The sequence below is a fragment of the Plecotus auritus genome (genome assembly GCF_963455305.1).
Source record: "Plecotus auritus genome assembly, chromosome: 8".
NCBI classification, from domain to species: domain Eukaryota; kingdom Metazoa; phylum Chordata; class Mammalia; order Chiroptera; family Vespertilionidae; genus Plecotus; species Plecotus auritus.
The window spans coordinates 77,362,362-77,380,707 of NC_137782.1; the positions used below are offsets into that span (position 1 = coordinate 77,362,362).

Genomic DNA, 18,346 nt, shown 5'->3' on the forward strand with positions numbered 1-18,346 from the left:
TGCATTGTGTGTCTGCCCCCTGGTGGTCAGTGCACATCATAGCTACTGGTCAAATGGTCACTTAGGCTTTTATATATATATAGATGACCTTGATTAGAGCAGTGACCTTTATTCAAGGACAGAATCAGCTCAAGGTAAGCTTACAGGGAGTGAACCAGGGAAATAAAAACCTTGAACTAATTCTCAGTCTCCTACCAAGTCCTGCCAGGGCTCCCCATTGACTGAACCCAAGCAGAGCCAGGGGTAAGAGGACCCATTGATGTCATCTATAGAGATCATTTTGGGGAGAGAACAGGGGGAGGTATAGAGAATAGTCTTGAGGAGAAAACAGAAGCTGTCTCACATAAAATATCCAGCATATTTTTTAAACTAAATAATCAAAATAACCCAGAAGAGGGGAAAACTGTTAAAGCATGCAAAAAGTTGACATCTATTTTCTTTATGGGATTATAGAATTACTAGAGGCCTGGTGCATGAAATTCATGCATGGAGGGTGGGGGTGTGTGTCCCTCAGGCCAGCCTGCACCCTCTACAATCTGGACTGCTGGCTCCCAACGGCTCACCTGCCTGCCTGCCTGATTGCCCCTAACCACTTCTGCCTGCCAGCTTGATCACCCCCTAACCACTCCCCTGCCAGCCTGATCGACGCCTAACTGCTCCCCTGCCAGCCCGATTGCCCCTAACTGCCCTCCCCTGCTGGCCTGGTCACCCTTAACTGCCCTCCCCTGCCAACCTGGTCTCCCCTAACTGTCCTCCCCTGCAGGCCTGGTCCCCCCAACTGCCTTCCCATGGTGGCCCCAGTCGCCCCTAACTGCCCTCCCCTGCTGGCCTGATCACCCCCAGCTGCCCTCCCTTGCAGGCCTGGTCCCTCCCAACTACCCTCCCCTGATGGCCTGATTGCCCACAACTGCCCTCCCCCGCTGGCCATCTTGTGGTGGCCATCTTGTGTCCAATGGGGGCATCCATCTTTGACTACATGGGGGCGGCCATCTTGTGTGTTGGAGTGATGGTCAATGTGCATATTACCTCTTTATTTTTTTTTTATTTTTTTAAAAATATATTTTATTGATTTTTTACAGAGAGGAAGGAGAGGGATAGAGAGTTAGAAACATCGATGAGAGAGAAACATCCATCAGCTGCCTCCTGCACACCTCCCACTGGGGATGTGCCCGCAACTAAGGTACATGCCCTTGACCGGAATCGAACCTGGGACCCTTGAGTCCACAGGCCAACGCTCTATCCACTGAGCCAAACCAGTTTCGGCTTACCTCTTTATTATATGGGATTATTATTATATAGGATTGTTTTACTTGACCTAAATCCAAAGACAGAATTTTAAAGAAATTGAACATGTCCTTGTTTCTAACTCTCTTTCGTGCATAAGTCCTGTTTTTTTTTCCAAAACTCTGATGAGGGTATAGCATAGGGCATCTTAGAATGAGGGCAGAGGACTGTATTTCTCTAAGATGAACATGGCCCTGGCCCCACAAACTGATTATTCTGAATGCTTGTATTAGTGGTGGTTTTCAATTCTAGCTTCAGTGCCAGAAGTAGCACTGTAATCAAAGTCCTGTGTAGGGAGCTGACAATCACTGAGCCTCAGTATGTTCCAGGAACCATGAAATGCATTCATATAGGTTATCACCCTTTTTCCTCTCAGCAAACCTATACCATGACCATTATATTACCAAATTACTAATAAAGAAATAGAGAATTGCCCTAGCATAGCACCTGCCTCAGTTGCAGTCTCGATCCCTGGCCCTGGTCTAGAATCAGACACAATAAATGTGACCCTCTAACATCAATGTTTCTCTCTCTCTGTCTCTCCCCTTCCCTTCCAATCTCTCTAAAAATTAATGGGAAAATATCCTCAGGTGAGGATTAAAAAAGAAAAAAGAAACAGAGAATCCAAGAGATTATATAATCAATTGGAGTTCAAGAACTTTCTCAAGGAAGATGATAGAGTGTGGAATTGGACCTAGATCTGTTTGGCTCCCTCCTGGCACAGTCTCACTTGGCTATAAAATTGTGAAGGGGTAACTATGTATTATTATAGCTCTTTTACCTGTTGCAGAAATATGAATTCATTTTCCCATCTCTCATTTCCCTCCTTTCCATTCAGTGGTTCCTCTCTGTTTATACCTGTGCATGGTACTGTTGAACCAGCAAACATGGCCTCTGCCTTCATGGATTTCACAGTTTAGCAGCCTGTCCTTTATCTTTGAGGTTCTTTGCCTCAGTCTTCTCATCTATTTGCTATGACCTAGAAATGCTCTTTTGTCTTATTTGTTTTAAAGTATAATCTAAAATAAACCTTTTTAAAAAGCTCTCTTGGTGTTTCATTATTGGAGAGAAATAGAGATTCTATAATATTATAAGAAAGATAAACTAAGGAAATTATACAAAACAGGTTTGTTTTATGTTTTTCAAAGGTACTGTCTTGTTTTATTGAAATAAATTAGTTTCCCCAAGAAGTGTGCATGTTCAGACTTATGTTTTCATCAGGCTAAAAGTGTATCATATTCCCTCCCAAAAGCACATCTTTCATTTTTCAAATGGAGAATTGGTTTGTATTCAAAACCTTTCTTGTCCAAAATACATTAAAACTGCTGTTCAAGTGTCTTGTATCATTACAACCACAAAGCTAATATACATTTGAACTCATTTTTTCCCTATGTAGACACGCTTGTTCAATCTTTAAAAAGCTCCAGATTGGGTTACTTAAGTAATCCCGTTTGTAACAGAGCCAGTGTTATCATCACAATTACAGCTGATTCAGAGCACAGTGTGAGGAAGGCTTCTTGGTACGCAGAAGCTGTGCTGATTCTCCACATGCTTCACTCATCGCGTTGCATTCTGGAGCTGTGGAACTTCCAGTGCTTTGGTTCACCCTTTAAAAATTAGATCAGGTGACCTCCATGCATGTGTATTCTGTTACCATTTTTGTATGTGATTCTGCAATTTGAATATTTTGTGTTGGGTTCTTCTCCTGGGTCTGATCCTAGACAAGTTAGCTAACACCTTTGATCCTTCTTTAACTTTCCACCTTTGTAAAAAGAAGGAGTTAGATAAAATAAGTGCTTTTTCCTCCCATGTTGCAGTATTCCTAGAAGCCACTGAGCACCCAGAATTCTAGCTGGTAAAGCCAGATTGACAAAGCAGGGCAGCTCTAGCTCCTCCCTCAAACTTCAACCCTGTTTTGTTCTTGTTCTATTTGCTAATACTGCCAAGTAGGTTTCACAATTTCTGATGCCTTTTCACCTATTTATCAACAATAGGGCTCGGTGTATTCTATTTTTGGCTTCGTAGTGGGTAACAGCTTACACAACCACACAGACTCTGAAATAATCAATGGTTCCTTTGGATTCTGCAGAAAGTATGAAATGTAAAGTATCGATCATGTGTTTATGCTGGTTTCTACATGTGAGATAGTTAAGCTTATTCTTAATTTTCTCTGTCAGCTTCAAAGCAGGAAATTATAGCATTGCCCTAAAGCTCATGCATTCTGTTAATTTTGTTCAGAAGGTGTGAATCTAGTAAAGCACAAACTGTTACCAAGTCCATGGTGGTATTTGTCTGTGTAGACTCTATTTCCACAGCTGTCAGTGGAGATGGTTGCTCCCTGTACAAAATGGTTCTACAGTTACGCACGTGCTTGGGGTTTTCATTTTAACAGATTTTTTAGCACTTCCTACTTTGAGTTTCAAAGTGTAGAGAAAATAATGTGTGCCATTCTAAAGGGTGATATTTCAGCTTTTTTATCTTTTACGATAGATAGCATGTGAATGACATGGTGTTTTCACTAGAGCTCCGGGGGAATTTTTTGCCCACAATCATTTTGACATCCCATGCACTCTATTGTAATAAGAAAGCAGCATAAGCAAACGCAACTAGCTGGTCAGGAACCTGTTCGGGTGAAAGCAATTATAATTTATTTTAAAATGACAAAAAGCAAACAAAACCCTGCACAAATAGTTTTAATCAATATTTAAAGACTAGTTTCCCAGCCTGCTGCTTGTTTGCCAGACAATGTTGGGTGGGAGTAGAAATGGAGTAGGTAAACAAATAATTACTGTAGAGATAACAGAAATCACAGGGTAAGTGGAATAAAAAATAGTTCAAAACACTTATCAGCCCAAGTTACCTGACATTATTTCACAGACTGGATTACTTTAGACTCATAAAGGGCAGGAATTATTAGGTATGCTGAAGTACAATGCTAGCATACATTAGGTTAGCAGGTTTGTTTTTTAAGCATACTGGATAGAATTTCATTGCATCAAGATCAATCAAATCCAAAAGAAGACATCTGATCTAGTGATCCCCAATACATGTGTGCTGCCATTTGTATTCTCCCTGTCCCACTCTGCCTGTGACCAGCATAATTAATTTAACACAGTTCTCTGAGCATAGATTTAGCATCAGAATATTTCTCAAATCAGAGGAATAGTCTCTTCAAACTAATGATTTAGAATTTTTTGAAACCTGTTTGCTACCCCTGATAGATTCTGATTTTACTGATGAAAGAAGATAAGATGGTTGACTTTGACTTGCCCACATCATCTAGCTATTTAGTGACTGAGGGAGAAGTAAAGCAGAGATTACCTGGCTCTTTGTTCAGTACCTCTTTCATTACCTATACAGACTAAAAAGGGTGGTGAGATCTTAGGAGGAAAAGGGCTGTCATTGTTGTGTGATAAATTATAGTTTTGTCTTGCTTTTCTCATATTGTTATGTCATATATCCCATCTAGGAACTTCCAGGAATAGATTACTTATAGTACAGTAATTTTATTTTTCACTAGAGGCCCAATGCACGAAGATTTGTGCAAGAATGGGCCTTCCTTCCCCTGGCTGCCAGCACCACCTTCGCTCCGGCCCAGAGCTGCCTTTCCACCTTCCCACGCTGCCCAGAGCCCTGGAGTGGAGCAGCTGGGGTGGTGCGGAATGCCTGCATCATCACCATGCCTACAATGCAAGTGTCCCACACCTGGCCACTCGGCATCTGTGCATGCAAATTAACCCGCCATCTTTGTTGGTTAATTTGCATGTTCACTCCTGATTGGCTGGTGGGTGTCACGAAGGTACAGTCAATTTGCATCTTTCTCTTTTATTAGTGTAGATGATTTGATCTACAATTTTATTATAATTATATTCTTAAAAAGATGCATTCACCCCCACACAGGGAGGGTCATTTAAGAGATTTTATTTTAGGAAGAAGGTAATCTAATAGACTATTTGTACTTTGAGACCAACATAAAATAATGACACTATTGGCAATGCCAAGATCACTTTTTATTTAGGTTAATTATTCCAAGAACAGGATTTCTACATTGTATTAATTTTTTTGATAATTTTAAAATGAATATTAACACTTATGGAAATTTGACCATTTTAATTAAAAATTTCAAAACAGTTCATATGGAAAAAAACAATTTCTTATAAACTTTAAAAACTAACTACTTGCTTAGGGTGTTGTATTGTCAATCATTGAATGAGATATAAGATGCCTTAATGAGCCAATTAATTAGGAGTCATTAATTCACGTATGGCCCAGAGGGAGGTGTCTTTTCCAAATCTCTGAGCCCCGACATAGAGGAAGTGTCTCATATTTATACTTTTGGAGCCTCTTTGTTTGCAGATATTGCAAAGGGCTCTGTGTGAGTTATTGTTACAGACAGTTGTAACCTTGAATACATAATGAGTTAGTACTTGGAATTATTATCAGTATTAGTCTATTACATTAGATGGCTAGCTTGCAAGGTCAAACTGTTAAGTTTATCTTTTTCTATTATTTGAACTAAAAAAAAAACAAAGTCATTTTACAGAATAACAGACTGTCTTAAAGTGATAGAGTTTACAATGACAAAGTTTACAGAACAAGGGATTATCTAACAATAGAAGAGAATTCAAACAGCAATTTTTTTATACATGATGGAGCTTACTATGCTTCAAGGGTATTGTAAATAAATTCTCTATACTTGCCATTTTGAAATCAGATTTAGGTAACCTTTTCTCCCATTTTATGTTCAGTTTTGTCTTTGTTTTATAGGCAGTGAAACTGTTTATCTCATTTGAATTGTTATTTGGGAGGAGGGAAAAGTGCAATACACAGAGTCACTAACTTGTAAAGGCTCATTTAATTCCTCATCGAGTCAGTCTTTGAGACAAGCAGTGTAGCATGATTTTTTCCTCCACCTACTCTCGTAATAGAAGGGGCATTTTATTTAGGAAAATATGAATGCAAGTAGTGTTGTTAGTAAACATGCAAAGAGAAGAACATTTAAAATCTTATTTCAGAAGCAGTGGCATCATGCTCATAAACTTCAAGTTTTCTTTGTTTCCCTTTTCCTTTTCCTTTTCTGTGACACTCTAGGGATAACTTGAAGCATATCTAAAATTTTCCCTAGCAAGGACTTAGAGATATAAGTATATTTCATACTTTCTTAATTACTAAGTATTTCCAAATAAACTTTGAGTTTCTTTAATAGCCCTTAATTTTATGGGAAGAAAAAGAGCCACAGTTAGCTCTTTTTTATACATTTTAGTAAACCATACTTCTTATATGTCAATAAAGAAATTGAACTCAACCTGTGAATTATCTCATTATTAGAGAATATGTATTGAGAGTTCATCAGATGCAGGCCAGCTTAGCTTTAGGGCTTCCTATCTAATTGTGATATACCACAATTTATTGGAGATAAGTAAGTAGAAATTAAATGACTATTAATTTTAGACACACAAAGTCATTTTAACTTTTGTAAAAAGAAGAAATAATTAATTCACCGGGACAATAAGTGTTGAGAGTCAGTTATATTGTGTATAGCATGCTTTGTGAAGGCAAAGAAATCTTAATAAAGGTTCACTTTTTTATTTGCCTACTTTTATGTCACTCTTATTGAAGATAATTACCTTGATATTTTTGCTAATAAAGTAAACATTAATTTTTTTTTGAGAACAGAAATTGATAAAATAGACTTAAACTTGATGGATTCTTCAGAAAAATTATTATCCTGATTGCAGTTATTAGAATTGCTTTAAATATATTTAAGCATCTTAGGTTAAGATTCTATTACATGAATGATAATGTACTTGAAATTAAGTAGAATGCCACAATTTTATAAAATATTTCTATGTTGATGTTAAAATGAGACCAGATAGGCTCATCTAAACATGAGCACACATCTGACATAAATTGACTTGATGGTTGTCCAGACTGGGATTTTAGTTCCTACACCTACTCCCACTCATCCACCCACATCTATTGGACAAGTGCCTGATTAAACAGATGGGCCTTCCGCTATGCTCTCAAAACAGGCAGCCTCCACCTTTATTGAGCAAAACATTGGGTGCAAGTAAGCTATATTGTGTTATTGTGCTTCTGGGCATGATCATTTGAGTGAAAAGCTACTATTCATTACTGTTATAGTTTGCTGTTGAAAATACCTTTTTTCTTTGTGAATGAAAATGTGAAACTTGGAGGATGACAGATGGAGTTTCAGGGATCTGGAAAACATATAGATAGGGAAGCAGTTCTCAGTCAAATATAAAAAGAAAAAATGAGCAGGAGTGTAAAATGCCATGCAGTTTTATAAATGCCTGTAGCTAAGATTTTAGAAAATGTTTGAATTACCCAAGAAATATAGGTTGATCATGAAATTTCCCCATGTACTCAGGGGTATGGGACCAAAATAGAATTCACAACATCTTTCCTAGTGTCCCTTCAACAAGTTACTAGTTTAACAGTTACAAAGTTTAATTTGGGGTAGGACTTTAAGTGCTGGCTGCCATCTCTATAAATACTACACACTTTTTCACGGTGAGTGCAGAGGTTTGGAGACCTGAGGTGATGGGGTGGCAGAAGAATTTATGATATCAGAAGTGAGTTTTCTTTACGTTAATAATGGTACTGCTGGTCTGTGTTTGTGACAAAAGCACTGAGAGTAAGGCAAGAGCAACAATTAGATGACCCTGTTCTTAATTTGATGTGCTAGTACTGAATATTGAGAAAATCTTCAAAGACATTTGCTCTCCAGGCATTTTTCATGATATTCTCTTTAGTGTTGAAATAGTTAACAAGCCATCACACATTTAACCTCATGGAAATAAGTATATGTGCATTTGCTCTTAAAATGATTCATTTTTTGTTTCTGGAATCATTAACACTCTGATATTTGCTTCTCTTAATTGTGGCAATACATGGTCCTATGGACAACACACTAAATTCAAGTTAAAGACCCCCTACACCTCTTTCTAAATGCTTTCTTTAATCTTTTGGTAGCTCAGAATTCTCCACAAAGACAGGGGGGCCTGGTTGTCATATACTTTCTTTATATAGCTACAGGATTTCTTTTCTTTCTTACTTTCTTTTTTAATGGCATGAGATAATGCCTATGATACATAAAACTTTATGGAATAAAGGTCGGTGCAATGTATAATGACTTCTGTTTTCTGGCTATTATAATGACTAGATAAACATAGGCATAAGGTTGCTAATACTCAACAGAAACCTGCACGGAACTTCCTGAAAATTTGACCTCTTGAAAGAATTCCAAATGGAATTGTCTTATATTTTGCTTATTATTTTGTTTCTTTAAATATGTGTGCTAGAATAATGGATAACTGGGTAAGATATGTCACAGCATTGCTTTACAAAAATGCTTAAAATTTATTTCTTTCCTTCCAATAAAAAGTTAATGATAAAAGTAACAAATTTGTTATTATTTAAGAGTTTTACTACAAAGTGTCTTGAGATAGCTTTATTTGATTGCGTTTAATTTAATTAAAATTATTATTCTTTTTTGTTACATTGTTCTTTGAAATCATTGAAATTGTCTAAGTAACATTGTTCTTTCTCTACTTGATAAAATAGAGAACCCAGAAGATTAATTTAGATAAAGAATGAAAAATAAAAGGATCACATTATGTACTTCATTTTATTAGAAGGAAGTACATTATAAAAATAGTTATTTGAAGAGAAAAAAGAGATAAAAATAGCAAAGCATTTCAATTTTCATACCATTATCAAGCAGTTATAAAGGCTGTCTTTATAAAAAAGAATGTGTATTTATAAGAGATATGATCATTATTAACTTTTTATTAAACCATCTGGCCTATTATATTTTTATATATTATTTAATGTCTTTCTTCTGTTTTGTTTTCTTTTAAACAGCAAATGCCAGTCTCCTTGGAGGAGGAGGTGGTAAGTCCTGAACATCACTTAAAATATATTTTTATTTCTATACCAACCACAAATGTTAAGTAAGTTCTGTGATACTTTAAAAAAATTAATTTAGCTATAATCATCAACCACAAAAATGATAATTTTCTAGAAAATAATTTATATTGGAAATATCTGACTTCAAAATATGTGGAATAGTGTTTTTCTTCTTGTCAAACTTTGTATTTATACCTTTGGCATAGCTGTAACAGCTATAAGTTATTGGGATGAACACACATATAGCAGATGACAGAGTCACCTTGAATACATTTGGGGAGCTGTGGCTTTGGGGATTTTTTTCATCATAATGACTATAAAAATTATGACTCTGTAGCCTGAGAGCTTAATATATGAGCCAGTTATTGATGTGAATACTAAAAAAGAAATTAGTATTGTTACTTTGCTTTTTCTTTTAGCCTATTTATAGGAGAAAGAGATCAAAAGGAGATTAGGAAGAGAGAGATTCCTGTATTGAAAATTTATTTTTGATACTACAATCTTATACCTATTTATTATTTTTATTTCTAGAAAATAAAAATATTTCTAGATTTATTTCTTGAAAGATGAAAGCTCTCCTAGCCCAGTCTATATAATATGGTAGGAGAGGGAAAAGTACACAATAGAATAGGGTCCTTTTTTTTTTCTTTAATAGATTTTTATTGATTTCAGAAAGGAAGAGAGAGGGAGAGATAGAAACATCAATGGTGAGAAAGAATCATTGATAGGCTGCCTCCTGCACGCCCCCTACTGGGGATCGAGACCACAACCCAGGTATGTGCCCTTTACTGGAATTGAACCTGGGACCCTTCAGTCCACAGGCTGACACTCTATCCACTGAGCCAAAATTAAGGTCCTTTTTATTTAAGACCCGGATGGACATAGTTAGGTTTGTTTTCTCCCTCACTCTCTCTCTCTTTCCCTCTTGCTCTCTCTTCTCATGTATAAGGTAGAAATAAATAATTGTACAGAGTGTTCGGCTTCTAAAAAGTTGCCTGGCTTTCATCAGGAGGTTTCAGTTAATTCTATTTAGCAATTACATTTTTAGCAATTACATTTAGCAATTACATTTTTAAGTATCATTTCTATATGAGAATTAATCGATTTTCAAAAACAGAATCTTGGAAATAGGAACAACAGAAAACAGTTTAAACTACAAAATGTACTTCATATTATCACATGTCAGTGAATATTCTATAGCAGAATATTTCTTTTTTTCTTCCATAAATTATTTTAGAAAATATAAATAGACAGAATTTCTAATTTTATTTTTTTTTGTATGTTTGGGAATTAGAGGGTAATCTTTTCTTATTAGTTGGATTCGCCGTAAATTTTTATCTCTGGGTCTCTTATAATATGTTAGGTAAACATTATTAAAATAAATTTACATAGTACTGATTTTCTTGCAGTATATATTATTATTTTAACAAATTTGACTAAATAGAATAAAGGAAAGTCAAAATTAAGTCTCTATAAACAAATTCATCAAGTTAAACAACAGACACATTAGCTAGACAATTACCATTTGTACGTCATAAGCGTCTATAGACACAAGGATGGTTTCCTTTTTGGACATGTGGCAGTTAACTGGTTAATTTATTGTTCTTGGCTATTTTTATAAACTGGTTTGACTGATTATATTAGTTAAAATCACTTTAGTTGCACATAGTAGAAAAATACAAAGTAATAGTTGCTTATAGGAGATAGAAGTGTATTTCTGTCTCATGTGAGGGTAGCATAGATATAGACTAGAAAGGTTGTGGTGATCCCATGATATAACCAAGCTATTACTTTTCTGCTCCTCCTTCCTAGTGCAGGGTAGTCAGGGTCCCTGAAGACCAGTGGAGCTCTAGGTATAAATTTGGGGGTTAAGAAGGCCAAAAATAAAAAGGTGGCCCCCAAAAGATGAGTCAGTTTTTCAAAGCAGGTTTCCTGAAGTCTCACATTGTCCTTGAACTTGATTAAATGTTTATTAATGGATACATGCAGTTTTGTTAGAAAAAGCAATGTGTTTATGAGAGAGAGAGAGAGAGAGAGAGAGAGAGAGAGAGAGTTCTGTTTTCTAAGGAGGTAGGGAAGAATGGAGGTTTTGGTAGGTAACTAGTAATCCCTGCTATAATGGGAAGGCAGGCGATTGTTCAGGAAGTCTTGTCAACCTGCTTGGTTTTAATATATGTGTACCTAGTTGGTGTTTATAGAATTAACTCTAGTGACTGGGCCTGTATTTCCTTATAGTTCCTCTAACCTGTGTGAAAAAATATAATATGATTTTTTAGCAGTGGCAAGACATTCAGGAATAGGCAAACTCAGTTTTCTGTTTACTGTTCTATGGGGCATAAATGTATGATTGATTTTGCTAAATGTAATTATTGCCATACTTTCTAATTTCTGAAATCTAAAATTAGCAAGTTAGCATGATTATAAAGGTAAATTACAAATATTTAAGGTGGCTGTAATTTCTTCCATTAAAGTAGGTCATCACAGGTTTAAATTCATTTATGCACTTCCAGAGACGTTAAGATTGCTCTAAAGTACGTCTGATTTTTGGAAGGCTGTATTTAAAAAATAAATTTAAGTATATTTTTAGTCTTCTTATACTGATTTGTTGGCCTTCTGATTCTATGACAAATATTTTTAATCCTGTCAGAGATATTTGTAAAGTAAAACCTAATAATCAACAAATAAGGAGCAATTAAATTGATGTACTACTGTTGGATTTAATCAAGGATTCTTTTTTTTTTTTTTAAATATATTTTATTGATTTTTTACAGAGAGGAAGGAAGAGGGATAGAGAGTTAGAAACATCGATGAGAGAGAAACATCAATCAGCTGCCTCATGCACACCTCCTACTGGGGATGTGCCCACAACCAAGGTACATGCCCTTGACCGGAATCGAACCCGGGACCCTTCAGTCCGCAGGCCGATGCTCTATCCACTGAGCCAAACCGGTTTTGGCAAGGATTCTTTTTATTGACTTGAATTAATATCCCTTCAAAAGTCTCTGAAAGGACTACTTTTTGACTGACTAAACAATTTGATACCACTTAAAAATAATAATGGTACATTAAATACTATTTTCTCAGGTCTTCAGGAGGGCTTTCTCTAAACCTGTACAAGCAGTGCTTGAACTTTGGACAAAATCAGTGCATACAAAAATGTATTACCCATAAAATCTTAATGTTTTGTTGTTCTTTTTTGAATATTTTTAGCCTTCGTGTACTTATAACTGAGTGCCTATAACCAAGAAGAGTTCTCCTAAAAGGAGATTTTAAAAAGTAGTCACAATCAGTCCTCTTAGCTCTGATTTTAAAGTGAGATAATCACTACAGTGGCATAAATTTTCATCTGTAGGTCAAAGACCACTCTTTCCAGGAACTCAGTGTCTCTGACTATAGTCAGTGTAGTGAACACAGGCAAGGCAGTCACGACTACCTAGTCATTTCAGATGAAACCCTTGGTGAAATGGATCATCTCTGTTTATATTTTCCAGATCTGTTAAAGGCAGATACATATGCTAATTTCTTACATGTGTGGCTGGTCTATAGTGACTGGATTCTACCCTTCAGGAAGCCTTTACATTACCTATGTAATGGTAGAATGCCAAAAATCCTAGAATTTCTATTAATTTTTTTTTCTGCGAAAAGCTTTATTGTTTCATTTGGTCCAATGCATGGGAGAGGACTTCAGGGTGGTTAAAAGAATGACTAGTAGTTTTGGGAGGAGGCTCAGGTAAAAGCCAGACACCAGGGTAATTCACAGGGGGTTTTCAAAGGACTCTGGGCTCCAAAGGCTCCTGGTTGTGCTTGAGGGTGAGCCTTTCCAAGAGATACTCACCCAGCCCAGCCTGGGGGCCGGCCAGCCTGCAGAGGTGAGTCAGGTGTCACCCATCTTCTTAATGAGTCAGGTGTCGCCCATCTTCTTGATGAGTTTCACCTCCTCACCCAGGAATTGGTTCTCAGGAAGTCACAGAGCTGAGGATCTGCATGGGTAGAACCCAGAGCCTGCAGCTCCAAAAGGGACTGGGTCAGGTTTCTCTCCATGGCCAGGACGGCTTCCATGGCATCCTGAGTGTCACCCCACTCACCCTGGGGAGGCTTCAGCACGTCCTGGAAGAGAATGCGGCCACCGTGCTTGTTTTGAAACTTTAAGAGACGCTCAGCGCCCTAGTGCTTCTTCTCCGCAAACTCACAAAACAAGTGGCCCTCGCCCTCCAGAGTCACATCATCATGGTTGAAATAGAAGCCCAGAGAGAGGTAGGTGTAGGGGGCCCGCAGATGCAGGTTGGCCAGGTGGTTGACTGCAGCCTCCACTTCGGTGGAATAATTCTGATGAATTTGGGAGCTCAGGGTTGTTCGGCAATAAGGAGTTAAGGTAGGAAAAATACCAGTGCGTGGGCTGGTCTCAGAGGTGGTTCTGAAGGTGGTGACTGGATAAGATGCAGGAGAGTGGCCGGAGGCTGGTAGAAGGGGCATCCCTAGGTCTGTTCCATCCAAACACTGTTGAAGCAAGAGACAGATCCTGGGCCGCCGAGGCCACTATTTCTATTAATTTTTTTATAGACTTTCCATCGCAGCTACCTGTAGTACCTGTATAATAGCTGCGAAGCATACTGATTTATAAAATAAGTAAATTTAGTTTTCTCACTTAGTCCTTTGATTACTCCTATATTATGTTGTGGTAACAAATAAACCTAAAACTCCAATTGGCTTAATAAAATGAGGTTTATTTCTTGCTCACACCATAGTCTTAGTGGGACTGGTGGCTCCCACTCAGGTTCTCATACAGGTGGTGACACAGAGACCCAGGCAGTTTCTATGACTTGAGCTACGCATACTATGTGATCTGTGGCCGCTAAGGATGCCACAGGAAGAGAGCTGGAAGATCTTGTGGAATATGTTTATAGACCAGTTTGGGAATGGCTTACTTCACGTATGCTCCAGATTTATGGGTCGGAATTCAGGCAAGTGACCCCCAACATAACTACAAGGAAGGTTGGGAAGAAGGGGATCTCCCAGAGTTCCCAGGGAAAGAAAATGGTATGGTACATACATAACACTCCCTCTGCCACAGGGCTCAAGTGGGGTGAGTTTTACTTATTTATTGTTATTATTATCGCTGTTTTAATTTTTATTATGAAGGCTAATAATTGAATGAAAAGGCAGGTGTGTTGACTCCTGCTCTGGGGTTCTTTGCCTTTGCTTTGTGATTTTTAATATATTGTTGCTCTTCAGATTTGCTTTCTATGCAAAAATAGTTAACTTTGTTTACACCAGGAAATATGAATGAGAGGACAGGAAAACAGGCTGCCGAAATATAGGTGAAGTTTTCCTTGACTAATTTTCACAAATCTCAAGGCCAACTGATAATTTGAAAGTAGACACAATGGCACTGTTTTCTGGTACCTTTAGATTTGCTGCCTGGATTCATATACCTTTGTTGTGTATGTGAGGTTCTGTCATAGAACACATTGCATTTTATATACATGTTCACTCATCTGTACCAGAATGTTTTACATGAACAAAATTCTGCGATGTTGTACTTTTAGAATATATAATAAAAACAAATCTTTGCAGTCAGCCTTCAACTGTCAAGAAGCAGAATTAGAAAAAAATTATAATTAAAGAGGTGATTCCTCAATTCCTTTTAGATCATTACTTTGCAGAACAGAATAAAATTTATTTGGATAATGTCTTTTCCCTTTTATTGTCACAGTAATTAACAAAAAGCTGGAATCTGATGATAGAGGCCAAGGTTTATGAGATTTGCTTCCTCTTACAGTCTGCCCAGGCTCCTGAGTGCTGAAGCCTGAGGCAGAATGTTAGACCTTTAAAGTGACATTTCCTGACAGAGTGGCAATTTAAGTTTGGCTTTTGCGCACATAACTATACAGGACAGCTGTTCTAAACATGTGTGTGTGTATATATATATATATATATATATATATATATATATATATATATATATATATATATATATATATCAATGGCCCAGTGCTTGAAATTCATGCACATTTAAAGGGGATTAATTAGAGGAAATATTTTAATATTGCTATTTGCCCTTTCTCTATAATAGAAATGTCAGAGATGAAAGAAAATTAGTAAAAGATATAAGAAAATCTTCCTCCTGTCAGAGACTGGGGTGCATTGCGGGAGCCAGAGTCAAGTCCCTGCCCACCCACGGTGCCTCAAAATTGCCCAAGACCCAGACCCAGCCGGCCTCACCCCCACTGGGCGAGATCCAGACCCAGCCAGTCCCACCCTTGTCAAGCCCCGCTGGGCTGGGGGGCACAGCCTCAGGGCCCCCGTCAAGCCCTGCTGGGCGGGGGGCGCAGCCTCAGGTCCCCCGGCCCAGCGCTGGGCAGGGCATGCAGCCTCAGGTCCCCTGGCCCAGGGCGGGGGGAGCAGCCTGAGGTCCCCTGGCCCAGCACCAGGGCAGGGGGCGAACCTTGAGGTCCCCTGTCAAGCCCCACCACAGGGGGGGGGGCGGGGTCTGAGGTCCCCTGTCAATCCCAACCGGGCAAGGGGCACAGCCTCAGGTCCCCTGCCCTGGCCCAGAGCCACACAGCCTCAGGTTACTGCTGATTGCTTGTTACAGGAACTTGGCCTCCACTGTGGGTACAACCATCTTGTGTTATGGAAACCCCGCCTCCACTGTGGGCGCAGCTATCTTGTGTTACAAAAACCCCCGCCTCCGCTGTGGGCACCACCATATTTGTGACAGTGTGATGGTCAATTTGCATATTCCCTCTGTATTAGATAGGAAGGCATATATTTGAATCAATACTGTAATTTTAAAAATTCTAATTGTAAGCAACTACCAGTAAATAGACACTCAGTCCCAGATGGAATGCATGGTCTTCTCCACCTCTGCTGTCTTTTTGCCCCTTAATGTGGGCTCATAATTGACAAGGTCCAGTGGCCTGGGGTTAGTCACTGGTCCCTTGAACTTTCTCATTTCTTGTTCTACCTTCAGAGAGAATTCCTAATGTTGTTTTTTTGTTAATGGCAATGTATATATTAAAGTAGTTTATATGAGGTGCCAAAATGCATGCTTCAAAAGCAGTGAAATCATAAAGCTATTGGTGTTATGCAAGAGATACCGTCAGTGCATCTCCATTCATTTATTCAACAGATATTAACTTAGTGCCCATTGTGTACCTACTGATTTGGCAGAAAACACAGCCCTTTCCCTATGACTAGTCATGGTCTCTGTTTGGCTGAATTATCTGAGCAGTTATAATTCCCCATGTTCTTTCAAGTGTTCCAAGGATTTTTTTTTTTTTTTTTTTTGGCATGGATCTTTTGAATTTAAATGATAATTTAACATCAACATAATAGGTATCAAGCAACTGATTTCTTCTTTAAAAAGCAGTACAGCTATCCTGAAAAGTTCTCTTTTCACACACAAAAAACGGAGTTGCCACCAAGAAATCATGAAAAACAACACATTTAAAGGGTGATGCTTTCATAAATTATTTCTATTTGTTTGTTTATTTATTTATTTTTATTGATTTCCAAGAGAGGAAGGGAGAGGGAGAGAGAAACTTCAATGATGAGACAGAATAATTGATGGGCTGCCTCCTGCACACCCACTACTGGGAATCTAGGCTGCAACCCAGGCATGTGCCTTGATTGTGAATTGAACTGTGACCTTCTGGTTCATGGGTTGATGCTCAATCATTGAGCCACACTGGCCGGGCCATAAATAATTTCTTAAGCATTCACAAGCAGAGTTGCGTGCCCTCTCACCATCCTCTCCACACACAGAATGGTTTTCTCCTGGCCTGTATCAATCACTCCATTGCTCAAAATCCCCACTATGATTCTGTGCTTCACTCTTGTTAAACCCTGAGGTCTGGCCAGGCCTTGGATGTGCTAGAATGAGTCTAGGATAATGTCAGCAGTGAGGGATCGAGGCCAGATAAAGCAGGTAGTATGTTGGGGGTTGCCTCTCAGGAGAATCAGCCAGCTAGCCTATCCTCAGCAGCTGGAGGGGTCTCAGCCATGGGTCTGGGGAGTAGCAACAGTATCTCAGTCCTGAGAGAGAGAAGCATAGCAAGAAAAACTCAAGCTCTGGCCTGGTTGGTCAGGCAAGACTCAGTCTTAGGAACAGAGCTGCAGGAAGGGATGTAATGCTAACCCATAGATAATAAGGTTTAACTCTTGACTGCCTCAGGTGGGATTGACCCTGGGTACTGAAGGTGGTTAAGGCCTCCTAAAGGAGACCAGGAGGCCCAGATGTGAGGAAGGAGAGGGGAACAGGGATGCAGGGACCAGGAGCCAGGACAGTTCTGACAACATTCAGTTACATACTGAACCAGCCAATCTTTTGCCCTTTCTTTTTTCTTTTCCTTCTTTCTTTATCATTTTTTCTTTTTTTCCTCTTTCACAGTCAATATCATGTATTGATTGCCTCTTGTGTACTAGTCTTGACACTGAAGTAGCAATGATTCTTGGAGTGGTCAGGGAAGGCTTCCCAGAGGAGGTGATACTGGAGCCATCTTGGAGGATGTATAGCATTTTCCAGGAGCAGGAGGAAATGGCCTATTTAATTGTATTTCCTACTGTTTGCTATAGATATTTTATAGATATCTTGCTCTGCTTCAGTCATCTTCCTCACTCTTCTGCAGTCACATTATCCAGACCTAAGCAGTTTCCTCTGACCATCTACATGCCACCTAATATGGAGTGAACAGTGTTAGAATAAAAGAAGGAAACTCTGGTGCTAGTGGTGCTGGCAGTAAAACTCCATCAGAACAGCCTGGGTAAAGTCTGGTGGTCATCACCCACACAAGTGCCCCCTGTCTTGCTTTATCTCCTGATTACCTCACCTGCATCTCAGTCTAGGTACCAACACTACAGCTGCCCACACCAGTTGGATTTCTAATACGTGTTTTCCTCATTCCACATGCGCTTGTCTAGTTCTATTCTGAGAAGTGTGCCCCAGCCCTGGTTGCTTTAATCCTGTCTGCCATTTGTCATTAAGTCTTCCAGACGGTTCCTGGTGGAGGAAGGAGGGAGGTGTGAAATCCAGGCCATGTCTTGTGCTGGAACTTTCCTATTGTAATGGCCATTTCAAGAACACACCTTGTCTATTTCACTCTAATTGCAGTCACCATGATTCCTCTAT

General features: G+C 38.7%; 1 protein-coding gene across 4 annotated transcripts in view; it reads left to right on the top strand.

The window, feature by feature from the left end:
* Nucleotides 1–18,346, top strand: part of MACROD2 (mono-ADP ribosylhydrolase 2) — a 1,970,509-nt gene that overhangs the window by 432,164 nt on the left and 1,519,999 nt on the right. For all 4 annotated transcript variants that reach the window (XM_080685397.1, XM_080685398.1, XM_080685399.1 and 1 more), the window contains exon 4: nucleotides 9,172–9,201. In XM_080685397.1, coding sequence (XP_080541523.1) covers nucleotides 9,172–9,201 — 30 coding nt within the window. The remainder of the gene's footprint in view (nucleotides 1–9,171; nucleotides 9,202–18,346) is intronic.